This window comes from Trichechus manatus, unplaced genomic scaffold (genome assembly GCF_000243295.1).
Source record: "Trichechus manatus latirostris isolate Lorelei unplaced genomic scaffold, TriManLat1.0 scaffold00071, whole genome shotgun sequence".
In the NCBI taxonomy this organism is placed as follows: Eukaryota; Metazoa; Chordata; class Mammalia; order Sirenia; family Trichechidae; genus Trichechus; species Trichechus manatus.
Window position 1 is genome coordinate 4,831,867 of NW_004444007.1, and position 21,226 is coordinate 4,853,092.

General features: G+C 35.6%; 1 protein-coding gene across 1 annotated transcript in view; it reads right to left on the reverse strand.

Annotated features, from left to right (window-relative positions):
* Positions 1–21,226, reverse strand: part of CENPE (centromere protein E) — a 75,659-nt gene that overhangs the window by 19,573 nt on the left and 34,860 nt on the right. The window contains exons 26-39 of the mRNA XM_023734750.1: positions 19,639–19,797; positions 17,797–18,087; positions 16,568–16,726; positions 15,359–15,646; positions 13,454–13,744; positions 13,151–13,309; positions 12,736–13,023; positions 12,477–12,635; positions 11,664–11,822; positions 11,214–11,495; positions 9,097–9,387; positions 8,360–8,518; positions 5,563–5,670; positions 1,562–1,780 (exon numbers count right to left, since the gene is read on the reverse strand). Coding sequence (XP_023590518.1) covers positions 1,562–1,780; positions 5,563–5,670; positions 8,360–8,518; positions 9,097–9,387; positions 11,214–11,495; positions 11,664–11,822; positions 12,477–12,635; positions 12,736–13,023; positions 13,151–13,309; positions 13,454–13,744; positions 15,359–15,646; positions 16,568–16,726; positions 17,797–18,087; positions 19,639–19,797 — 3,012 coding nt within the window. The remainder of the gene's footprint in view (positions 1–1,561; positions 1,781–5,562; positions 5,671–8,359; positions 8,519–9,096; positions 9,388–11,213; positions 11,496–11,663; positions 11,823–12,476; positions 12,636–12,735; positions 13,024–13,150; positions 13,310–13,453; positions 13,745–15,358; positions 15,647–16,567; positions 16,727–17,796; positions 18,088–19,638; positions 19,798–21,226) is intronic.

Here is a 21,226-nt window from a genome sequence, read left to right on the forward strand (position 1 = left end):
ATAGGGTCGCTATGAGTGGGAATCGAATCAACAGCAATGGGGTTGGTTTACATGCTGTTGAGTCCCAGATCTTTCTCCTTCCAAACATCAGACTCACAGTTAAATGCCTACTGGGCTTCCCTTCCTGGATATTCCATCATAGGTACTTCAACCTCAAAACATCCCAAACTAAACATCTGATCTCTCCTCCTGCTTCACCCATTTTGCTCTTTTTTTTTCTTTCTTGATCTCAGTTAATGGCATTACTATACACAATCATGGCTAAGTGCAAATCCTGGGACTCAAACTAACTTCTCCCTTACATCTACTACTAATCATGCCGACCTACCATTTTAGCTGCTAAATGTTTCCTCAATCCATTTCTTCTTCCCCATCCCTACATCTTCCCTAGTAGTATTAAAAAACAAAAACTCAAAGCAGTTGCTGTTGAGTTGATTCCGACTTATGGCGACCCCATGTGTGTCAGAGAAGAATTGTGCTCTACAGGGTTTTCAATGGCTGTGATCTTTTGGAAGTAGATCGCCAGGCCTTTCTTCCAGGTGCTTCAGGGTGGATTCAAACTGCCAACGTTTTGGTTAGTATCTGAAGGCTTAAGTGTTTTTACCACCCAAGGACTCCCACCTAGTAGTATGCCAAACCTGTTGCCATCGAGTCGATTCTGACTCATGGCGACCCCGTGTGTGTCAGAGTAGAACTGTACTCCATAGGGTTTTCAACGGTTGCAGTCTTAACGGAGTAGATCACCAGGTCTTTCTTTTGCAGAGCCGCTAGACGGATTCAAACCACTGACCTTTTGGTTAGCAGCCAGTGTAAACCACGGACCTCTACTAGTACAAATGAAACCCATTGCTGTTGAGTCACTTCCGACTCATAGTGGCCCTAAAGCACAGGGTAGAACTGCCCCACAGGGTTTCCAAGGAGTGGCTGGTAGATTTGAACTGCCAACCTTTTGGTTAGCAGCCGAGCTCTTAACCACTGCGCCACCAGGGCTCCTCTAGTAGTACAGTCACCCATGATACCTCATCTGCACCACTGCAACAGCCTCTTGTCTGTTCTCTGTCAATAGGCTTATTCCCCTCAAACTACTTTCTTCTTCATTCTGTAGCAAAGTACCTAAAATGGTAATTTGATCATGTTACTCCCACCTCTCCAAACTGTTCAATGGCTCCTTATCACCTACAAGTGAACCCCAAGCTTTAGGGCTTGACTCTGGCTTCCACTACAGCCACATCTTGTGTAACTTTTTATCTGCTACTTCATAGGACTATATTTCTATCACTGCACTTATAACCTGTCTGTATGTCTGCCTCACTGACTAGACTGAGGTATTTGAGATGTTATTTATATCTGTCTCCTGAGTACAGTGCCTAGGCCCATAGGTAGAGCTCAGGTTTTGATAAATGAACAGCTTCTAGGTGCGTTGAAGATCTTGCATATGAGCTCTATTATCCATAATTTGGTAGTAAATACATTAATATCAAATATGCCAACTCCCAAAGCACAACTTAAATACATTGAAATTTATGGACATTTATAAGGATATTACTCAAAAAGGTGGTACCTTAAGTTTCTCCATGATTCTATGGAATTCCGTAGAACATCTTTGGTTTACAGAGAGAAGTTTTTGAATCTGTTTGGCTTGTGAATATGGAAGTGAGAGTTTTGCTTTTACTCTAATTGAAAGCTCTTTTTGGGTTTCAATTTCCTTTTCTAAATCAAGAGACAATATATTCAAGCATTCATAAGAATTATCCATCTCTGAGTATTTCTTCAGAAGCTCCTAAACAAAATTAGAATTCATTTAAAAATTCATTCTACAAATTAACAATAAATGGTTTCAGTCCTAGGATTATAAAAAAACTTATACTTTAACACTTTTTGTAGGAGAAAAATTAAGACTCTTGTGTTTAAAAAACAAAACAAAACAGAACTGCTATTGTTGATCTTGGATTATAGAAATAATACATAATTATTAAGGAAAAATTTAAACATTAAATAAATATAACAATGAAAAAGAGAAATCACCACTGATATTGTTTTGATGTATTTTCTTTTTAGTCTTTTTGCTTAGGCATGCAGGCATATGTACAAATATAATTGCAATTATAGTATATATCATTTTATAAACAGCTTTTAGAATTACAAGACGGCACTCATTACTTTTTATGATATTTTAAAAGTCCGTGAAATCCTAGTTTGAAATCAATGGTTGCTCAATATTGTGTTACATGGATAAAAACTTCTTAGCATTTTCTAGACTTCTGATACATAAGTCTAAATTTTGCTACTAAAAATACTACTACAATGGGGTTCTTTATTCACAAATCTTTGACTGCATTTCCAATAACTTTTTTCAGGAAAGATTCCTTAAAATGGATTTACTGGGCCAAAAGATATGAACACTTTGAAAACCTTGATACTGACTAACAATTTGTAGAAAAAGTGGACTAAATTATCCTCCCATAAGGGAGTATCCTGTCTGATCACAATCTTGTCAGAATGAAATATTATTTAAAACACAAACCAACCAACCCAAAAAACCAAACAACCCAAGAAGACCTGACTTTGGATAAAACATTAGTATCTCACTGCTATTTTAATTTGTATCCTTCTATTATTTTTCATCACTTCACTCCCCCTTTTACCAAACTCTCTACTCCAGTGCCTCCAAGGCATTACACTGCTCTCATTTAACTGGGACTTCCGAGGCTCCCCATCTACCAGCTCTGATTTCTTCAAAAGTTCATGTTCTCCAGGCCCTGTCCCGGGCCCAGTGCTAGCCTAATTCTAGACTCTTCCTGTGTGAGTCCAGCTACTTTTATATGTTCAATACTATCTTATTTCTGTGCTGACAACTTCCAAATCTACTACTCCTTTAGAACTCTATGCATAATTCTAGCACTATAATTACCACATTGTTTTAGAAATATCAGGTATTTTGTTTGTTTCTGCTGCTGAAATCTTGAGCAACATGAATTGTATCTTATTTATCTGCTTCCACGCTGCCTAGTCCAGTTCCCACTACTTGGGATGACCTCAATAAATGCTGGCTGGATGAATGTGATTTAAAATATATTTACTTTTTTTACTATAATTAAACATTCTGCTTTTATCTTCTACAAGTAGGTCGTTTTTGTCCTTTGCTCAATTGTCTAATATCTTTATATAATTTTTCTTACTGTTTTATTTGTACACTATTTATATATTATTGCTACATGAATATCACTACAACATTTGTGGCATATTTTCCCCCTAGTTTATTGGTCTTTTAAATTTGGTTGATGATGTCTTAAATATGCAAGTTTTAAATTTATATGTAGTTAAACCTATTAATAATTTCTTTTGTAATTTCTCCCACTCTTTTATTTTTAGATAATCCTTTTTCACCCAGAGATAAATATTCACCTATATTTCTTTTTCACTTTAATTTAAAAAGTTATTGATAAATTCATGTGGTGTACGATGCTATTTTGACCCGATTTTAGTCTAAGAACTGTTTTTCCCAGTATTATTTATTGATTAATCTAATTGAACCCTTCCAATAGCTATGTGATGCCTTCCTTCTTACATTCTCCTAATACTTATAGACACCACAGTCTACTCTTAGTTATCTACTTGATTTAACTAACATGCAGTTTATTCTAATATAAGTGCCATACTGTTTTAATTACCACAGCTTTATAAAACTCTTTAATATCTGGTCAGCTAAGAACATCCACGATTTGAATGAACACTGACACAGTCTGAAGAGAAATGAGTGCATTCATTCTAGTATATACTGTGGCTCAAGGCTGAATGTGATTATGTTTGTAGTTGGCACTATGAGTTAGCAGATAAAACAAGCGACTAAGAATCAAACTGGCTATTGGCTGGTTTCGTAGAGCTATTTCACACGTTTCTATTATGTGCCATGAATCTGAGTTTTCTAACCCTGAATCGGAGAATCCAGGTTCTAGCTCTGCCACTTACTGGCTGCAAAAGTCATTGAAGCCATTTTCTCAACTACAAAATGAAGAGTAAACTATAATATGTCTACCTACATACATGTAATCTATAAAGTTTCTATAGACATTTGTTATTACTGCTTGAAGGAAAGAAAATAATTATTTATAAAATACATTTCTATACTCAAGTTTTAAAGTTAGTCAGATTTGCGTTTAAATCCTGATTCTACCTATTTATTAGCTGTGTGACCTTAGGATCAATTTCCTCTCTGTTTCCTTGTTCATAAAAGGAGTAATAAAATCTATCTCATGAGGTAAAGCACCCAGTACAGTGCCTGGCATGTGGTAACCAATTGCCTTTGCGTAGATGTTGACTCATAGTGACCCTACGTGTGTCAGATTAAAACTGTGCTCCAGAGAGTTTTCAATGGATGATTTTTCGGAAATAGATCATCAGGCCTTTCTTCTGAGGCACTTCTGGATGGATTTGAACCTTCAGCTTTTCAGTGAGTAGCCAGACGCATTAACTGTTTGCACCCCTCAGGGACTCCCTGGCATGTGGTAGGCACTCACTGAACCTGGGCCCATAAGCTCAAACGACTAGTGGCCAGGCAGGTGGCACACTGATCAGAGCACAGGTGGAGGAGCGTGTTAAGTTCAAGTTGTTACAATGATGTAATAAGTAGCAAGTTTAGTTTAGGATGCTAAATAATAGAACAATGGGCTTCTGACACTAATAACCTCTGTTTTTAAATAATTTAAGAAAAAGCTAGATACTCACTAACGTGGGATGTTGGACAGGGGATTCCTGTCTTAGGTCTTAGGAAAAATCAATTTATAGCCTGGAGCAGCCCTGCATAAACATTCATCTGTACTTATAATAAATGCATATTGGAGCCTGACTTCTATCAGGAATGTGGCAAGTGATACAGCCATAAATGATGAAAAAATGTTCTCTCCTCAGGCACCTTACATTCTACTAGGGTGACAGAAAATCCTATTGGCTTTACTCTAAATATATATTCAAAATTGAAACAATTCTCACTACTGCCAAGCACCATCCCTGCCTGGATTACTGCAATTCCTGCTTCCACTCTGTCTGTCCAACACAACAACCAGAGTCATCCTTTTAAAATGTTAAGTCAGATCACGTCTCTCTTACAGTCAAAACCCTCTAGAAGATCTCCATCTCAGAGTAAAACCCAGTCCTCATAAGTTCCCACAGCCTACCTCTGTCCCCTTAACTCTCTGACATCATTCCTTTTTAGCTTTCCCCCTTCTTAATGTTTCTTCAACCTCTAGGCAGGCTCCTACCTCAGGAGATTTATACCTGCTGTTCCCTCTGCGTACGATGCTCTTCCCCTAGACACCGTCACCTCTTTCAGGTATCTGTTTGATTATCACCTGTCCAGTTAGGCCTTAAATTGCAACATCCCACTGTTGGTGAGTGTATGGATGTATATATGCATATACACACATACGCATAGCTTATAATGTTTAAAAAAATATTGAGCATTATCTATTCATTCCATGGAGGTTCCTTTGATTCCTTCTCAGTCTTTAGAAAGCCATTGAGAAAAGCACTGATATTCATTTGTAGTTTTAACGAGTAACTTACTTTTATCCTAAAGCACTTTTCTCTGAGGCTTTCCGTAAGGTGCTGTTTTCCATCACACAGTGAACTTTTTCCATATTTAACCACTTCTTTGTGGTTCTGTTGGTCCTGCTTTAGTGTAAACAAATAAACAGGGCTTCAGCTATAACAACACTCACATATAATGTCTAATCATACACATTTTTGACATTGTTTCAATAATGAAATTAAATATTATAACTAAAAAACGATGCTAAAAATGGCCAAAAAAAATACATAAATAAAAAAAAGAATAAATAGTGCCACTAAGTCTTTCCGTGAGTGACTGCAACTCATTGGGAAAAATAGTAGGCAAACCACATGTTTTTTGGAGACAGGATTTGTTTTAGATTTATTTCTGGTTCCTATTCTTCCAAGTCTCTGCATTATAATCATTGCTGCCAACTAAACAGACACAGTGGCTGCAACAATGGACTCAAACACAGCAAAGACTGTGAGGATGGTACAGGACCAAGTAGCATTTCGTACTGTTGTACATAGGGTCGCTATGAGTCGGAACCGACTTGATGGCACCTAACAACAACAACAAATATACTAGCCAAACCCCCTATACTATTTATAGTGTTTCAAGCCACTACAAATACCCTGGCATAAAAAGTTCACATTCTGTTTTTATTTTGTATTTTTGATTAAAAGTATGATTGTTTTTTCTCCTACTTGTTCTTCACTACAGTACCTAGAAGAATGCCTAATTGTTCAATAAATATTTGTTGAATGAATTAAATCTCTTTAAAAATTTACTTAGAGTTAACATAAAGATGATTCTCAAGTGCTTGTTGAGATTGCAAAGGATATTGTTTTCTACTTTATTCTTTCCTTACTCTTGAAGTGTGGGAATGAAAGATTTCTTTTTTAGATTTCACACAACTTTTTATTTGTCTGAATTTACTTTTTGGACAATTTAATTAGGTTTTTTAAGATACGTGATTCTAAATATTTGTAAACAGTGATACTAGAAGAACTTTCTCTTTTATATTCTTCTTGTCTCTTTTTTCATTCTAACTTCACTAGTAAGAACCATACGTCTAGGACTCTATCAAGTAGAGAAAGGGGTCTGTTGTTAGGTGCTGTACAGTCAGTCCTGACTCAAAGTGACTCTATGTACAAAAGAACAAAACACTACCTGGTCCTGTGCCATCCTCACAATCATTGCTATGTTTGAGTCCATCATTGTAGCCACTGTGTCCATCCATCTCATGGATGGTCTTCTCTTTCTCTGACCCTCTACTTTGCCAAGCATGATGTTCTTCTCCAGGGACGTTCCCTCCTGATAAATGTCCAAAGTATGCGAGACGAAGTCCTGCCATCCTCATTTCTAAGCAGCATTCTGGCTGTATGTCTTCCAAGACAGATTTGTTCCTTCTTCTGGCAGTCTATGGTATATTCAATTTTCTTCGCCAACATCGTAATTTAAAAGCATCAATTCTCTTTCGGTCTTTCTTACTCATTGTCCAGCTTTCACACTCGTATGAGGCAATTGAAAATATCATGGCTTGCATCAGGCGCACCTTAGTCCTTAAGTGACATCTCTGCTTTTTAACACTTTAAAGAGATCTTTTGCAGCAGATTTGCCCAATGTAATATATCATTTGATTTCTTGACTGCTGCTTCTGGGGGTGTTGATTGTGGACCAAGTAAAATGAAATCCTTGACTACTTCAATATTTTCTCCTTTTATCATGATGTTGCTTACTGGTCCAACCGTCAGGATTTTTATTTTCTTTACGTTGAGGTGTAATCCATACTGAAGGCTGTGGTCTTTGATCTTCATCAGTAAGTGCTTCAAATCCTCTTCACTTTCAGCAAGGAAGGTTGTGTCATCTGCATATTGCAGGTTGTTAATGAGTCTTCCTCCAATCCTGATGCCTTACTCTTCTTTATATAGTCCAGCTTCTCAGATTATTTGCTCAGCATACAGACTGCATAAGAGAAGGGAGTCTACTTACGTTTAATCTTCTATGAACTTAATCCTTCAAATATTTCTCCACTAAAAAGAATGTTATCTCTTGGTTTAAATAATCTTTAAAAAATTATATTCAGAAAAATAAAATAGTCTGCTTTATTTAAGAAGTTGTTCTTAAATTTAAGATGGCATCTTCTGGAAAACATATTTGCTCCTTTTAAAACAATTTCCTACTTGTGTGAGATATTTTACAATAATGGTTTTCTCACTATCATCCTTCATCATCATTTACTATTTGTAAAAATTTCTAGGGGAAAAAAAAAGTGCTGTTACCCTTTCCAAGAAAGCTGAAAGCTTAGTTACCAGATAAGGGAAAATTCTGACCTCACTCTAGCTATAATTTCTCTCAAGGTTTCTCTGAGTTGGTTTATCTCCATTTCGAGACCCTCTTTCATTCTCTAGCTCATCTCTTTCCTAAGCTATGATTCTTACTTCTTAAAGGTTTTCATGAAGTTTCTTAGTCAAATGCAAGTTTTTAATTTTCACACTTTGCATAGATAAATTTTGGACTTCAAATTGCTTTTTCAATTGTTCCATTTCATTCATTTTTTTCTGAGTTTTATTGGCATTTTCTTTCAATTTAAGAAGTTGAAGCTCTTTTTTCTGAGGTTCTTGGATCTTGAGATAATTATAAAACAAGTTGGAATGCACATAGAATTCCTTCAAGAAAGGCAAATACTGTTTATTTGTTATATATGTATATGTCTATTCTACATATCTATATATCCATGTCACTTCTCATTGTGCAAATAATTGTGGATATAGTTATTCCCTAAAGAAAAACAAAAACAATACACACCTTTTTCTGTAATTCATCTTTTGATTTATCTAAATCCTTTTGAATATCTGAAATTTGAGCTGTCTTTTCTGAAACTTTTTCTCTGAACTTATCAATAGTTTCCTGGTGTTCTTTTAAATGCATGCGAGCAATTTTTAGTTCCTGTTGTGTTTCCAGATCCTTTATTATTATAAGAAATTGAGAAATGTGATGACATAATCACAAATCATCTTAATTAACTAGTTTAAATGAAATTTAAAAAAATACACAATAAGAGTTAAAAACAACCACCACAAAAAAACCAAACAACAACCACAGATAGAACAGTACAGAAGGATACAAAGTCAAAGTTCCTGTCCCTCGCCTCTCCCCTCCTAGTCCTGCTCCCTGCTGATTCTACCACTTGCTTTTCTCCCTTTATACTGCTTGACATCTTTCTAAATCAGTATAATATAAAGAGCACCCCTGTTCTTATGCCTAGTATCCAATTATACAGATGAACCCGACTTAGCCACTGTCTCATTGGTGGACCTTCTAGCTTTTGGTCACCACAAATAATGCTGCAGTAAACATTGGTATAATTTTGCTTGCTGTAGGATAAATTAATAGAAGTGGATTGCTGTAGCATTTATATATGTTGATACATTTTAATAAACATACTGTCAAACTCTCTCCTTAAAAGGTTGTAACATTTACATTCTCACTAACAGTATTAAAAATAACATGTTTACTGGATAGGAAGAAAAAGCACAACTCACCCTAGCTATGGTTTCCCATAGGTTTTCCTTGAGTTGGTCTCTCTCCAGTTTGAGAGTTTCTTCCACTTTCTTTAGATTATCTCTTTCTTTCATTACATATTTCTTTTCTTCAAGGTTTTCATGAAGTTTCTGAGCCAAATTTAAATTCTCCATTTCTATTTTATCGAGAGTTAAACTTTGGGCTTTTAATTGTTTCTTCAATCGTTCTATTTCACACATTTTTTTCTGTGTCTCACTGACATCTTCTTTTAACTTAAGAAGTTGGTGCTCATTTGCCTTAAGTTCTTGGATCTTAAGATAAATAGAAAATAACATATTAGGATAGAGAAGGTTTTTAAGAAAAGGATAAAAAATAGTTTCTAAATGATTAAGAATGTAGTCTTCCTATGTCTCTCCTATTAATATCCTACATAATTCCACAAATAATTTATTTTGTAGTATACACGAAGTGCACTAATCTTAAGTATACAGCTCAATTCTTCATGACGTAAGAATACATTTATGTAACTACAACCCAAATTAATATATACAACATTTCTAGCACTCCATAAGGTCCCATGAGCCCCTTCCTAGTCTAACCTCTGCCAAGAGGTAATCATTATTCGGACCTTTATCATCCTAGATCAGCTTTGCCTGCTTTTGAACTTTATATGAATGGAATTGTATAATATGCACTCTCTTTTGTCTGGCCATTACCCAAAATAATATGTGAAATTCACCCATGTTCTTGTACATTCCAGTAATTTGTTCTTTTTAAAAAATCACCATGTAGTATTAATTTGTAGAAATATATCACAACGTATTTATCCATTCTTCTGTTGATAGGCATTTGGGCTGTTTTTAGTTTCTTGCTCTTATGAACAAAGCTATTATAAACATTTTTGGACATGCCTTTTTGTGGAAGTACACACTCTTTTCTCTTAGGTACACACCCAGCTAGTGGAATTGCTGAGCTATAAGGTAGGTACATGTTTAGTTCTAGTAAAAACTGCTAAGTAGTTTTCCAAGGTGACTGAACCATTTTACATCCCCAAAGGATTTTAGGTACAAATAAATCAAATATTCACTCAAATGAGGCCTTACTCCCCTGACATACCTTTTCTTGTAATTTAGCATTTGAGTTTTCTAAATCTATTTGCATATTTGATATTTCATCTGCCTTCTCTGAAATAATCCCTTTGAGTTTATTAATATTTTTCTGGCTCTCTTTCAGAATCATGTGAGCAATTTTTAGTTCTTCTTGTTTTTCTAGATTCTTTATTAGAGAAAATTTAAGAACAGTGACATATATAGAACTATCATTCATCTCTTTTTATATTGTTAATTAGTAATACTTTTAATGGAAGTGATACATTTCTTCATAAAAATAATAAAACTTTCATTTCTTACTCTACACCTTTGTTGCTGCTGGAAACTTCTAGGGTTCAGAGGAAGCCCAGTACTCTCCCCCTCACCCTAATCCTATATTCCAGAACTAAACACATTTTATACATGCTATTCTACAGCTTGCTTTTTTCCTCTCAGAATTATCTTGGGCTTCCATGTTAGGATATTCAATTCGATTTAATTAATTAATTTATTTTTTTACATGTGCTACATAGTACTTGACATATAGTACATATCTTCCCAGTCTTCTTGGGATGGACATTTAGGCTGTTTCCAATTTTTTATTACGAACTGCTACAATAAACAACCTTGTGGGGTGTGTGTATTTTTTTCTATACCTTAACAATTGAGTCAGTATATACGTAGCATAAAATCCATGAAGAAAATGCTAGTTACAGAATTTGGGGAGCCCTGCTGGCGTAGTGGTTAAGAGCTTGGCTGCTAATCCAAAGGTCAGCAGCTCAAGTCTACCAGCTGCTCCTTGGAAACCCTATGGGGCAGTTCTACTCTGTCCTGTAGGATCGCTATGAGTCGGAACCGACTCAACAGCACCTAACAACTGTAACAAGAGTTACAGAATTTAAATTTTCAAGAATAGCAAATTATCCCCTAAAGTAGTAAAGTCAGTTCACACTCTCACCAACAGTATTACTCATTTTCAAAAAAGTGTTAATTCTTGAAAGAAAAATAACACATTTACTAGCTAGGAAGAGGAGTAAGTGTTAACTCACTTTAGCTTCTGTTTCGTGGAGGCTTTCCCTGAGCTGGTCCCGCTCCACTTTGAGGGCCCCCTCCACTCTTCTTAGTTCATCTCTTTCCTTAGTTACAGATCTCATTTCTTCAAGGGTTTCATCAAGTCTCTGAGACAACCTTAACTTCTCCATTTCTGTACTTTCCAGAATTAAATTCTGGGTCTCTGATTGCTTCTTCAACTGCTCCATTTGGTACATATTTTCTTTGAGATCATTTTTTACCTTAAGAAGTTGATGTTCTTTCTCTTGAAGTCCTTGTATCTTGAGATAATAATACAATAAGTTAAGATATAGACAGATACAGATAAAAACCTAACAGATAATTTCTAAATTGAGTAGGCAAATCTCCATTTGTCTTCAGTTTTAGGTTAATTCATATCCAGCTTCATTACACAAAAGACATGATTGAAACTTAAAAAGAAAAAATACCTGTGCTTTTAAGGCAGCATTTGAGCTCTTTAAATCTATTTGCATATTTGATATTTCATCTGCCTTCTCTGAAATAATCCCTCTGAGTTTATCAATAGTTTCTTGGTGCTCTTTCAGATGCATGTGAGCAATTTTTAGTTCCTCTTGTTTTTCTAGATCCTTTGTTATTAGAGAAATTTTAAGAAAATTGACATATCAAACCTATTAACCATTTCCTTTAGTATCTTAATGTTAACTAGGTTTTGTAAAGATCACAAAAATAATACACAGAGTAAAAGAATTCTAATAGCATAGAAAGATATAGACTTAGAAGTAAAAACTTCAGGTCTCCCTCCCAGGCCTTCCGCTCTCCACCCTCTAAATCACTTTTAGATGTAAACACATTCTGTAGCTCTACCTTTTTTCTTTAAATCTGTGGTATAATATTCCATAGTCTGAATTTGCAGCACTTATTTAACCAATCCCCTACTAATGAACAGTAAGAATTTTCCCTATTTTTTGTTTGTTTTATTTTGTTATTGTAACTTGCTGCAATGACTATCCTTCAACAAATATCTCTGCACAATTGTGCAAATCTGTTCATGATAAATAGCCACAATGGGACTTTAGGGTCAATGAATAAGCTTATGGAAAAATTTGGAAAGTATTACTAACTATCCCCACTCCATTTTCTCCAAGATTGCATCAGTTTACATTTCCATCAACCTTACTACCCATCTGCAATCATCTCTACATTTTAGTCTAATGTATGTACTCTTTTCTTTCATAAAGGATACGAGGAACACAATAATCAGTTAACAAAACAAGATCTACCTTTGCCTGTAATTCAACATTTGAATTTTCTAAATCCCTCTGCATATTGTTTACTTGATCCGTCTTCTCTGAAATATTCCTTGTTAGTATATTAATAGTTTCTTGGTGCTCATTCAGATGAATGTACACAGTTTTCAGTTCCTCTTTTGTTTCCAGTTCCTTTATGATTAGAGGAAATGAACAAAACTTAATCATGAACATCATCATCGCCTTCCCACTATTTTTATTTATCCAAAAACATAAGAAGAGGCAAACTTACTTTAGCTACAATTTCACTAATGTTTACTTTGAGTTGGTCCCTCTCCATCTGAAGGGCCTCCTGTACACTTTTCAGTTCATCTCTTTCCTTAATTATAATTTTTATTTCTTCTTGACTTTCCTGAAGTCTTTCAGCCAACATGAGCTTCTCAGTTTCTACACTTTGAGGTGTTGACTCTGTGGCTCTGAGATGCTCCATGATTTGCTCCAGTTCACTCACTTTTCTCTGAGTCTCACTGATTTCTTTTACACTAAGAATTTGTTCCTGTTTCTCCTGAAGCTCTTGGATCTTAAAATAATGATGAAATAACAAGTTAATAGCCAGAAATATCTTCTTTTTAAGGAAAAAAGACCAGGGTGCTTTCCAGTTAGTGATCTCCCAGGTTTCTCCCACTCTTCCTTCACTCTCAACTGACCTTTTTCTGTAATTCATGGTTGGCTGTTTCTAATTCCTTCTGAAAGCTTGATATTTCAGTTTCCTTCTCTGATACATTCACTCGCAGCTTATCAATAGTTTCCTCCTGTTCTTTCAGGTGGAAATGAGCAACTTTAAGTTTCTCTTCCATTTCCAGGTGCTTTATTAGAGAAAATTGAAAGAAATTTTATAGAAACATTATAATCATTACACTATAATTAACTCCATTATTTTTTAAAGGTTTTCTTACAAAAATATTTGCTTACAAATTAAAAAAATACATAGGGAAAATAATGAAACCTACTTTAGCGATGAGTTCCCCCATGTTTTTTTTGAGTTGGTCACTTTCAGATTGAAGAATTTCTTGGAGCTTCTTTAGGTCATCTCTCTCTTTAGCTATAGACTTCATTTCATCCTGACTTTCTTGGAGTCTCTCAGATAACTTGAGCTTTTCTGTTTCTACTCCTAGCAGTGTGGAATCCTTGGCTTTGCATTGCTCCTTCAATTGCTCCATCTCACTCAGCATTTTCTTAGTTTCATTGTCTTTTTCATTCATATTAAAGGACTGTTCTTGTTTGTCTTCAGCCTCTTGGATCTTAAGGGAATCATAAAACAATACGGTTGGTAACCTGGAGATACTTTCATTTCATGGAAAAGAAATCAGGATGCTTCTACAACAATTAAGGCAGGATTCAATGGATCATTTACACAGCAGTCCTTCCACCTTCCCACACTTGCATTATCTAGGTATTAAACACTTATTTATCGAGGGTTCACTGTGCTGTGAGCATAAAACGGCACGTGAGATTTACATGACCTCTGTTTTTGAGACTTACGGTTCAGTGGTAAAGAGATATTTTACCAAATCTTAGCAGATGTGTTGGGTTCTCCCAGGGTATTAGTGGCAAATCTAACCTATTATGAGTAGTTAGGAAGGGCTTCCTGGGGGAGAGAAAGCTTCAGTCAAGATCTGAGAGATAGGTGAGCATTAGCTACAAATGAAGGGGATATGGAAGAACTCTGGGTAGGGAGACCAGAATATCTGAAACCCCCGAGATCAAGACGAACAAGACTAACATCGCTGGAGTACGACGAGCAGGAGGGAGAATGAGTTGAAATAAGTTTAGAGACCAGAAAGGGCCAAAGGATCCAGGCCTCAGGCCATGTGAAAGATTCTGGTCTTTATTCCAAAAGTAAAAATACGCTATTAAAGATTTTTAAGAAGGACATTGGCATAACTGGATATGTGTTACAGAAAGATCATTCTGGTGCAGTTATGTAAAGGATTATAGAAGTATAAGAATGAATGTGTGTGTTCTGGAAGAAGTACAACCAGAATGCTCCTTAGAAGCAAGGATGGCGAGACTACGTCTTACATACTTTGGACATGTTACCAGGAGGGATCAGTCCCTGGAGAAGGGCATCATGCTTGGTAAAGCAGAGGGTCAGCGAAAAAGAGGAAGACCCTCAATGAGATGGATTGACACAGTGGCTGCAACAATGGGCTCAAACATAACAATGATTGTGAGGCGCAGGACTGGGCAGTGTTGCGTTCTGTAGTACGTAGGGTCGCTATGAATCAGAATCAACTTGACGACACCCAACAACAACAACAAGAATGAACATGGGGAGATCAGTTAGGAGGGTAGTGCAGAAACCTAGGGAAAGAAATGATGGCGGCTTGGATTAGGGTGATGGCAACGTGTGCAGAAAAGGAGGAGGGCATATTTATGTAGATACACACATATACATACACACACATTAAAATCAATAAGGTCTGGTGACTGGATTATGGAGTGGGTGAGGAGGAAGGGATTTAGTAGAGATGATTCTAAGATTTCTGGCTGAAGCAATGAGGAAGACGGCAGTCCCTTACAGGATGCTGCAGGAATAGGTTTAAAGAAAAGAAAATAGAGGATTCATTTTTGGCTTTACCCTTCCTATAATTTAGCATTACCTTTTCTAAATCATTTAGAATATTTGAGAAAACGGCTGACTTCTCTGAAATATTTTCTTTCCGTTTCAATAGTTTCTTAGTATTCATGCAGTTGAATATGAACAATTTTTAGTTATGTTTCCATGATTAAGAGACATTAAAAAAAAAAAAAAAACTGATAGTAACATTATAACCATAGTACAAATGCCTCTTTTCCCAAAGACCTGATTCTTAGAAAACATTTACCAAATGAGGGAAAAGGATGAAACTTACTTTAGCCAAAGTTACTCTTATGTCCTCTTTTAGCTGGTCACGTTCAACTTGAAGCGCATCTTTTATCATTTTAAGATCATCTCTCTCCTTAGTTATAGATTTTATTTCTTCGTTAGTTTCTTGAAGTTCTGCAGTCAACCTGAGCCTTTCCATTTCTACGCTTGCAGGTGTTGAACCCTTGGCTTTGAACTGTCCTTCCAACTGCACCGGCTCATCCGTTGTCTCCTGAGTCTCACTGACTTCTTTCACATTAGCAGGTGGCTCCTGTTCCACATGAAGTGCTGGGATCTTGGGACATTCATAAAATACCAAAGTTATTATCTGGAGATCATTACCACAATTTTTTTTAAAGGGAAAAGAACAGGATACTTTCGACAGCATGGAAGTAATCCTAAACCCTCAGGGCCCACCTCACGTCACTAACCCCTATTTATTCTTTTTCCCTTGATTTTCCCTAAAGCTGCTCAATTCTTCTCTGCCAGTCATATTCTGTTACAACTTTCTTTCCAGCTTACATCCAAAAGTGAACCATTCTCTAACCAGCATCCCAATCCCACCAATCCCTACACTTTACCAACAAAACTGTTAATTTAGTCAGTTGCACGCACACTTATTCATTTCTATATTGAGTTCCCGAACGCTACTGGAGAAAAATCATAGGGAAGATCACATCCCACTAAATATATTGTACTCATTCTCAGACGGGCCCCACTGCTGAGTCTCAGTTTTCTGCTTAAACAGGCTGATTCCCCTTTTCCATGATCATTAGTTCTAACATGTAATTTGCACATCATATTCTACATTAATCATACTGGTAAATTTAGGGAGTTTTTTACATGCTTACATCGGAGGGAAAGGATAATATCTTATTCATATTCATAATCTCAATGTCTGTCACATAGGAGACTTTTAACATAGATTGATCTAGTGATCACAACGTTTCATTTTCTCCACAACACACCACTATCTGAAATTACCTCGTTCACTTGTTTGCTTATCAGCTACCTCCTTCCATTTACAAAATAAGCTCTATGAACATGGGGATTTAGTCTATCTTATTCCCACTGTATTTCCATCACCTAGGACTGTGCCTGGCACAGTGGACATTCAACAGATACATGTCCAATAAATAAATGAACCATAACTGCTTGTCCTTCCAACAGAGGAGAAAGGAAGGACAAAGGAGGGAAGGAAGAAAAAACAATATACCTTTCCTTGTAATTCAGCACTGGATTTTTCTAAGTCCTTCTGAATATTTATTATTTGAGCGGTCTTTTCAGAAACGTTTCTTCTTAGTTCATCAATAGTTTCTTGGTATTCTTTAAGATTCATATGAGCAATTTTTAGTTCTTCTTTTGTTTCCAGGCCCTTTATGAGCAATTGAAATTTAAAGTTTATAACAACATCATTCCAACACTGCCTCCTCCTTTCCAATTGGCTCAGTTTTTAAAACTTATTTATTTTTGCTGTTGTTGAGAATATACACAGCAAAACATATACCAATTCAACAGTTTCTTCATATACAATTCAGTGGAATTGATTCCATTCTTTCAGTTGTGCAACCATTCTCACCCTCCTTTGGTGAGTTGTTCCTCCCCCATTAACATAAATTCACTGCTCTCTAAGTTTCCTATCTAATCTTTCAAGTTGCTGTTGTCAATTTGATCACATATAGATAGATCGCAAAAAAGCACAATGCTCAAGGCAGATATTCTTTATTAGTTAAACTAAATTATCGATCAGTTTTAAGAAGACTTCAGGGGATATTTTTGGCTTAAGATTTGAAGATTATCTCAGGGCAATAGTTTTGGGGGTTCATCCTGCTTTCATGGCTTCAGAAAGTATGGATTCCATGAAAATTTGGTATCTGTTCTACATTCTCCCCCTTTTGATTAGGACTCTTCTATAGAATCTTTGATCAAAATGTTCAATAATGGTAGCCGGGTGCCATCCTGTTCCTCTGGTCTCATGGCAAAGGAGGCAGTTGTCATGGAGGCAATTAGCCACACATTCCATTTCTTTCTCCTATTCCTGACTCTCCTTCTTCCTCTTTTGCTCCAGGTGAATAGTGAGCAATTGTTGTGCCTTGGATGGCTGCTTGCAAGCTTTTAAGATCCCAGGCACTATACAACAAACTAGGAGGTAGAAGAGAAGCACTAAATACATTAATTAGGCCAATTACCTGGGATGTCCCATGAAACCATGACCCTAAACCTCCAAACCAATGAATCAAATCCCGTGAGGTGTTTGGATGTACATAAGCAGCCTCAGTAGCTGCTCTTTGTTTTGGTCATTGTTGTAAATATATCTATTAAACAATTTTTGCCAATTCAACTTTTTACAGGTATATGGCTTATTGATAGCAATTACATTAATAGGCTGCCAACTGGCTCAGTTTTTTAAAAAAACATGCAATAGATGAAGGAAAAGGAACTTACTGTAGCTTCAATTTCTCTTATGTATCCTTTAAGTTGATCTCTCTCTATTTCAAATGACTCCTGTAATTTCTTCAGATCATTTCTTTCTTTGGTTATAGATTTCATCTCTTCATTATTTTCATGGAGTTTCTGAGTCAACTCAAGTTTCTCCATTTCTGTACGTTCCAATGCTAATCCTTTGCTCTTCAGTTCATTCTTTAAATTCTCCATTTCATTTATCTCTGTCTGCATCTCACTCATCTCTTCTCTTACACTAAGGAGTTGTTGCTGTTTTTCTTGAAGTTGTTGGCTCTTAAGATACAGTTTTTATAATTATCATTTTGCCTCTATTGTCTCAGAATTCTTATGTAAAACTGAAATGATCACTATGACAGCCTTGCCTACATCCCCAGTGAAAACAGACAAGTAACATTAAAAGTAAACTAATGTTCCAAACACAGTGTACTAGGTATGATACGATTTTTAAGGAAGTAAAGTGAAAATGAGAAAAAGTAAAAGAGAAACTAATTAAATATGTAAACATAGCTGTCAAATAACTGTAATTTCTCATTAAAAACATTTTGAATAATTTATTTTCTCTTCCAACAAGGTCCTTAAGGGGTACCCCAAACAAAGCCTAAGGGACCAACTTTCACAGGCTGTGGACTGCACTTCTTTAGTAGGAGTATGAACTAGACATGAAGTCTTAGTAAACTCAGTTAGATGACAGTGAAATGGATAAGAATGAAAAGGAAACAAATATCAGGAAACAACACTCCACAGAAGAACAATAATGGAAACCACAATACATTATCTCTTATGAATGTGTTACCGTCCTTAGATTACATAAAGATTTCAGTGGGTGCATTTTAGAATTACTTGGGCAGTACAATTGTTACAAGAGTCTTAGTTCTTATATAAATATTTTAAGAGCATCTTACTTTTATGAAAGAAATGATTCAGAAAACTATAAACATCTAAGAGATGGAAAGAATCTGGAAATATGAGAAAAAGGCCTAAGTCATGGATAGCTGTCATATAGACTAAACACTTAACTCCACAGGATAGGGAAAGCTACCCATACTTCCTTAACCTATTTGTTCAACAAGGCAGCCACATGAAAAGTTAACATGCTATCGGTGGGATATCATAAAGGACACACCTCAAAAATCCTAGTTTACTGTAACTATAAAGGCACAGAATGAGACTATTCACACAGATGACCTTAAATCATCAAGAAAAGGGTCCTTACTTATACTACGCCCCAATGAAGCATGTTAAGATACATCTTAGAAACATTCCTATCAAAAATAATTAAAATTAGAAAGTTTATTTTCTTCAAGTCTATCAATTATTTATGTGGAACCTAGTTACGTGATGACACCAGATGAAGCATTATATAAAACAGTCTCCAACCAGTAGTTTACTCCAAATATTTTAATGTATCAAAGAAAGGCATTAGTGACACATCTTACAGTTTAGAGAATGACTTATACATTTCCATTAGGGCAGGATGTTTGTTTTGTCGACTACTGTATCTCAAGCACCCAGATCAGTGCCCTCCTCATGGTAGTGTCCAATAAACAGTCAATGCATGAACATAATGTATGACTAAAGATGGAGATTAGTTTAGATGATACAAAGCCTCCTCTCACCTAAAAACTCTAGAATAATCTTATTCTCATGAAGGATATTAATTAAGATCTCATGAGAGTTGAAAATGTCCAAAATACTAGCATTAAGATCTATTCATTTGGGAGGTACATGCTATTTTTGGGATTCACGTCTATGGGGAATCAAAATTTATTAGCAAAAAAAGTTTAGTCAGATAAAATGGCCAGAAAGAGAACTTTAAAAATTTACCTTTTCCTTTAGGTTTTCTTCAACTTCTGCTAGTCTCTCACAGGTCCTTGAAAGCTCTTCTTCTTTCTTAATGATCTGGCTCTTTTCTTGTGCTATTATCTCCTGTTGCTTTTTAAGTTCATCTCCAAGAATTCTTAATTCTTCCTGGTTTTCAATAGTCTAGAATTTTTAAAAAACTGAGATTGAAATAAAAATAATACTAGCTTACATTTACAAAGTCAGGTAAAAATCACCATTTACCTCAGAGTACAAATTAAGAAACCAGAGCAAACCACATAGGAAAAGACTAATTGAAAAGAAAGTAGTTCATTTAATCATACAGATGCCAAAATTCTGCTTTTTATTCGTTTCTTTATTGCTCAACTTATGTCCTATCATGAGAATCAGAACTGGATTTAGCAACTATCATGAGAGCTTAGTCTATTTCTGTCCCTAGGCCAACAAAGACTATTTCTAACTTTCACTGACTAATAATGAGGCTACAGATAGCAGGCTTTTCATATACTGGAATAGCTTTGGTTTTGGGCACTGGTCACCAGCAAGTCCAAAATGGTAGCCCACTCTTCATTAGCCTGACTTGAATCAATCCCAGTTATTATGCTTACACAATGACATTTTCAATTATCAAGGCCACAAGAACATAATAAGCCAGAGATTAAGAAGAGTATGACTTTTGTTTGTATGCTTATTTATATACAGACGTTTTGATGAAACAGACAATCCCAAGAAACATGGAAAATTAAAACATAACACAAATGGTCAGGTTCCACTGTGGTCCACAGTGAATTTTTCAAAAACATTAATTTTAATCTATACACATTATATTGCCCCAAACATAGAAACAAAAACTAAAGTAGGTTCGAAAATACTGGCAAACACTAAGAACAATTTAAAAATAAGAAAAAAAATTACAACAGCATAAAAAAGAGAAACATTTAGGAACAATTTAGGTACAAAATAGGTACAAGACCAGTATGCTGAAAATCTACAACATATCACTGAGAGAACAGATAATTTATAGAAGATATACATACAATGGCCAATAATCACATAAAAAAAGCTTAACATCATTAGTCATCAGGGGAATGCAAATTAAAACCATAATGTGGTAATACCCACCAGAATGGCTGAAGTTAAAAATACCACAATATGCAGTGTTAGTGAGAATGCAGAGCCACAAGAATTCTCTTACTTTGCAGGTGGGAATATAAAAATGGTACAACTAGTTTGGAAATTAGCAAATTCTCATCAAGTTAAACATACACCTCCCTATGACCCAGCTATTCAGTTTAGGTTTCTACCTAAATACATTATCTACCACAATACATTATCAAAAAAAAAGTACATAAACAGACTCATACAAGAATGTTTACACCAGGTTTATTCAAAATAGCCAAATACTGGAAATAACTCTAATTTCCATCAACAGAAGAAAGGATAAACAAATCGTGGAATATTCATATGATAGAATACTGCCCAGCAGTAAAAAGGAATGTAGAAAAGAAGTCAGATGCAAGAACTACACACTGTATGATTCCACTTGTATGAAGTTCTAGGAGATAAGTCATTTGAGATGAAAAACATCAGG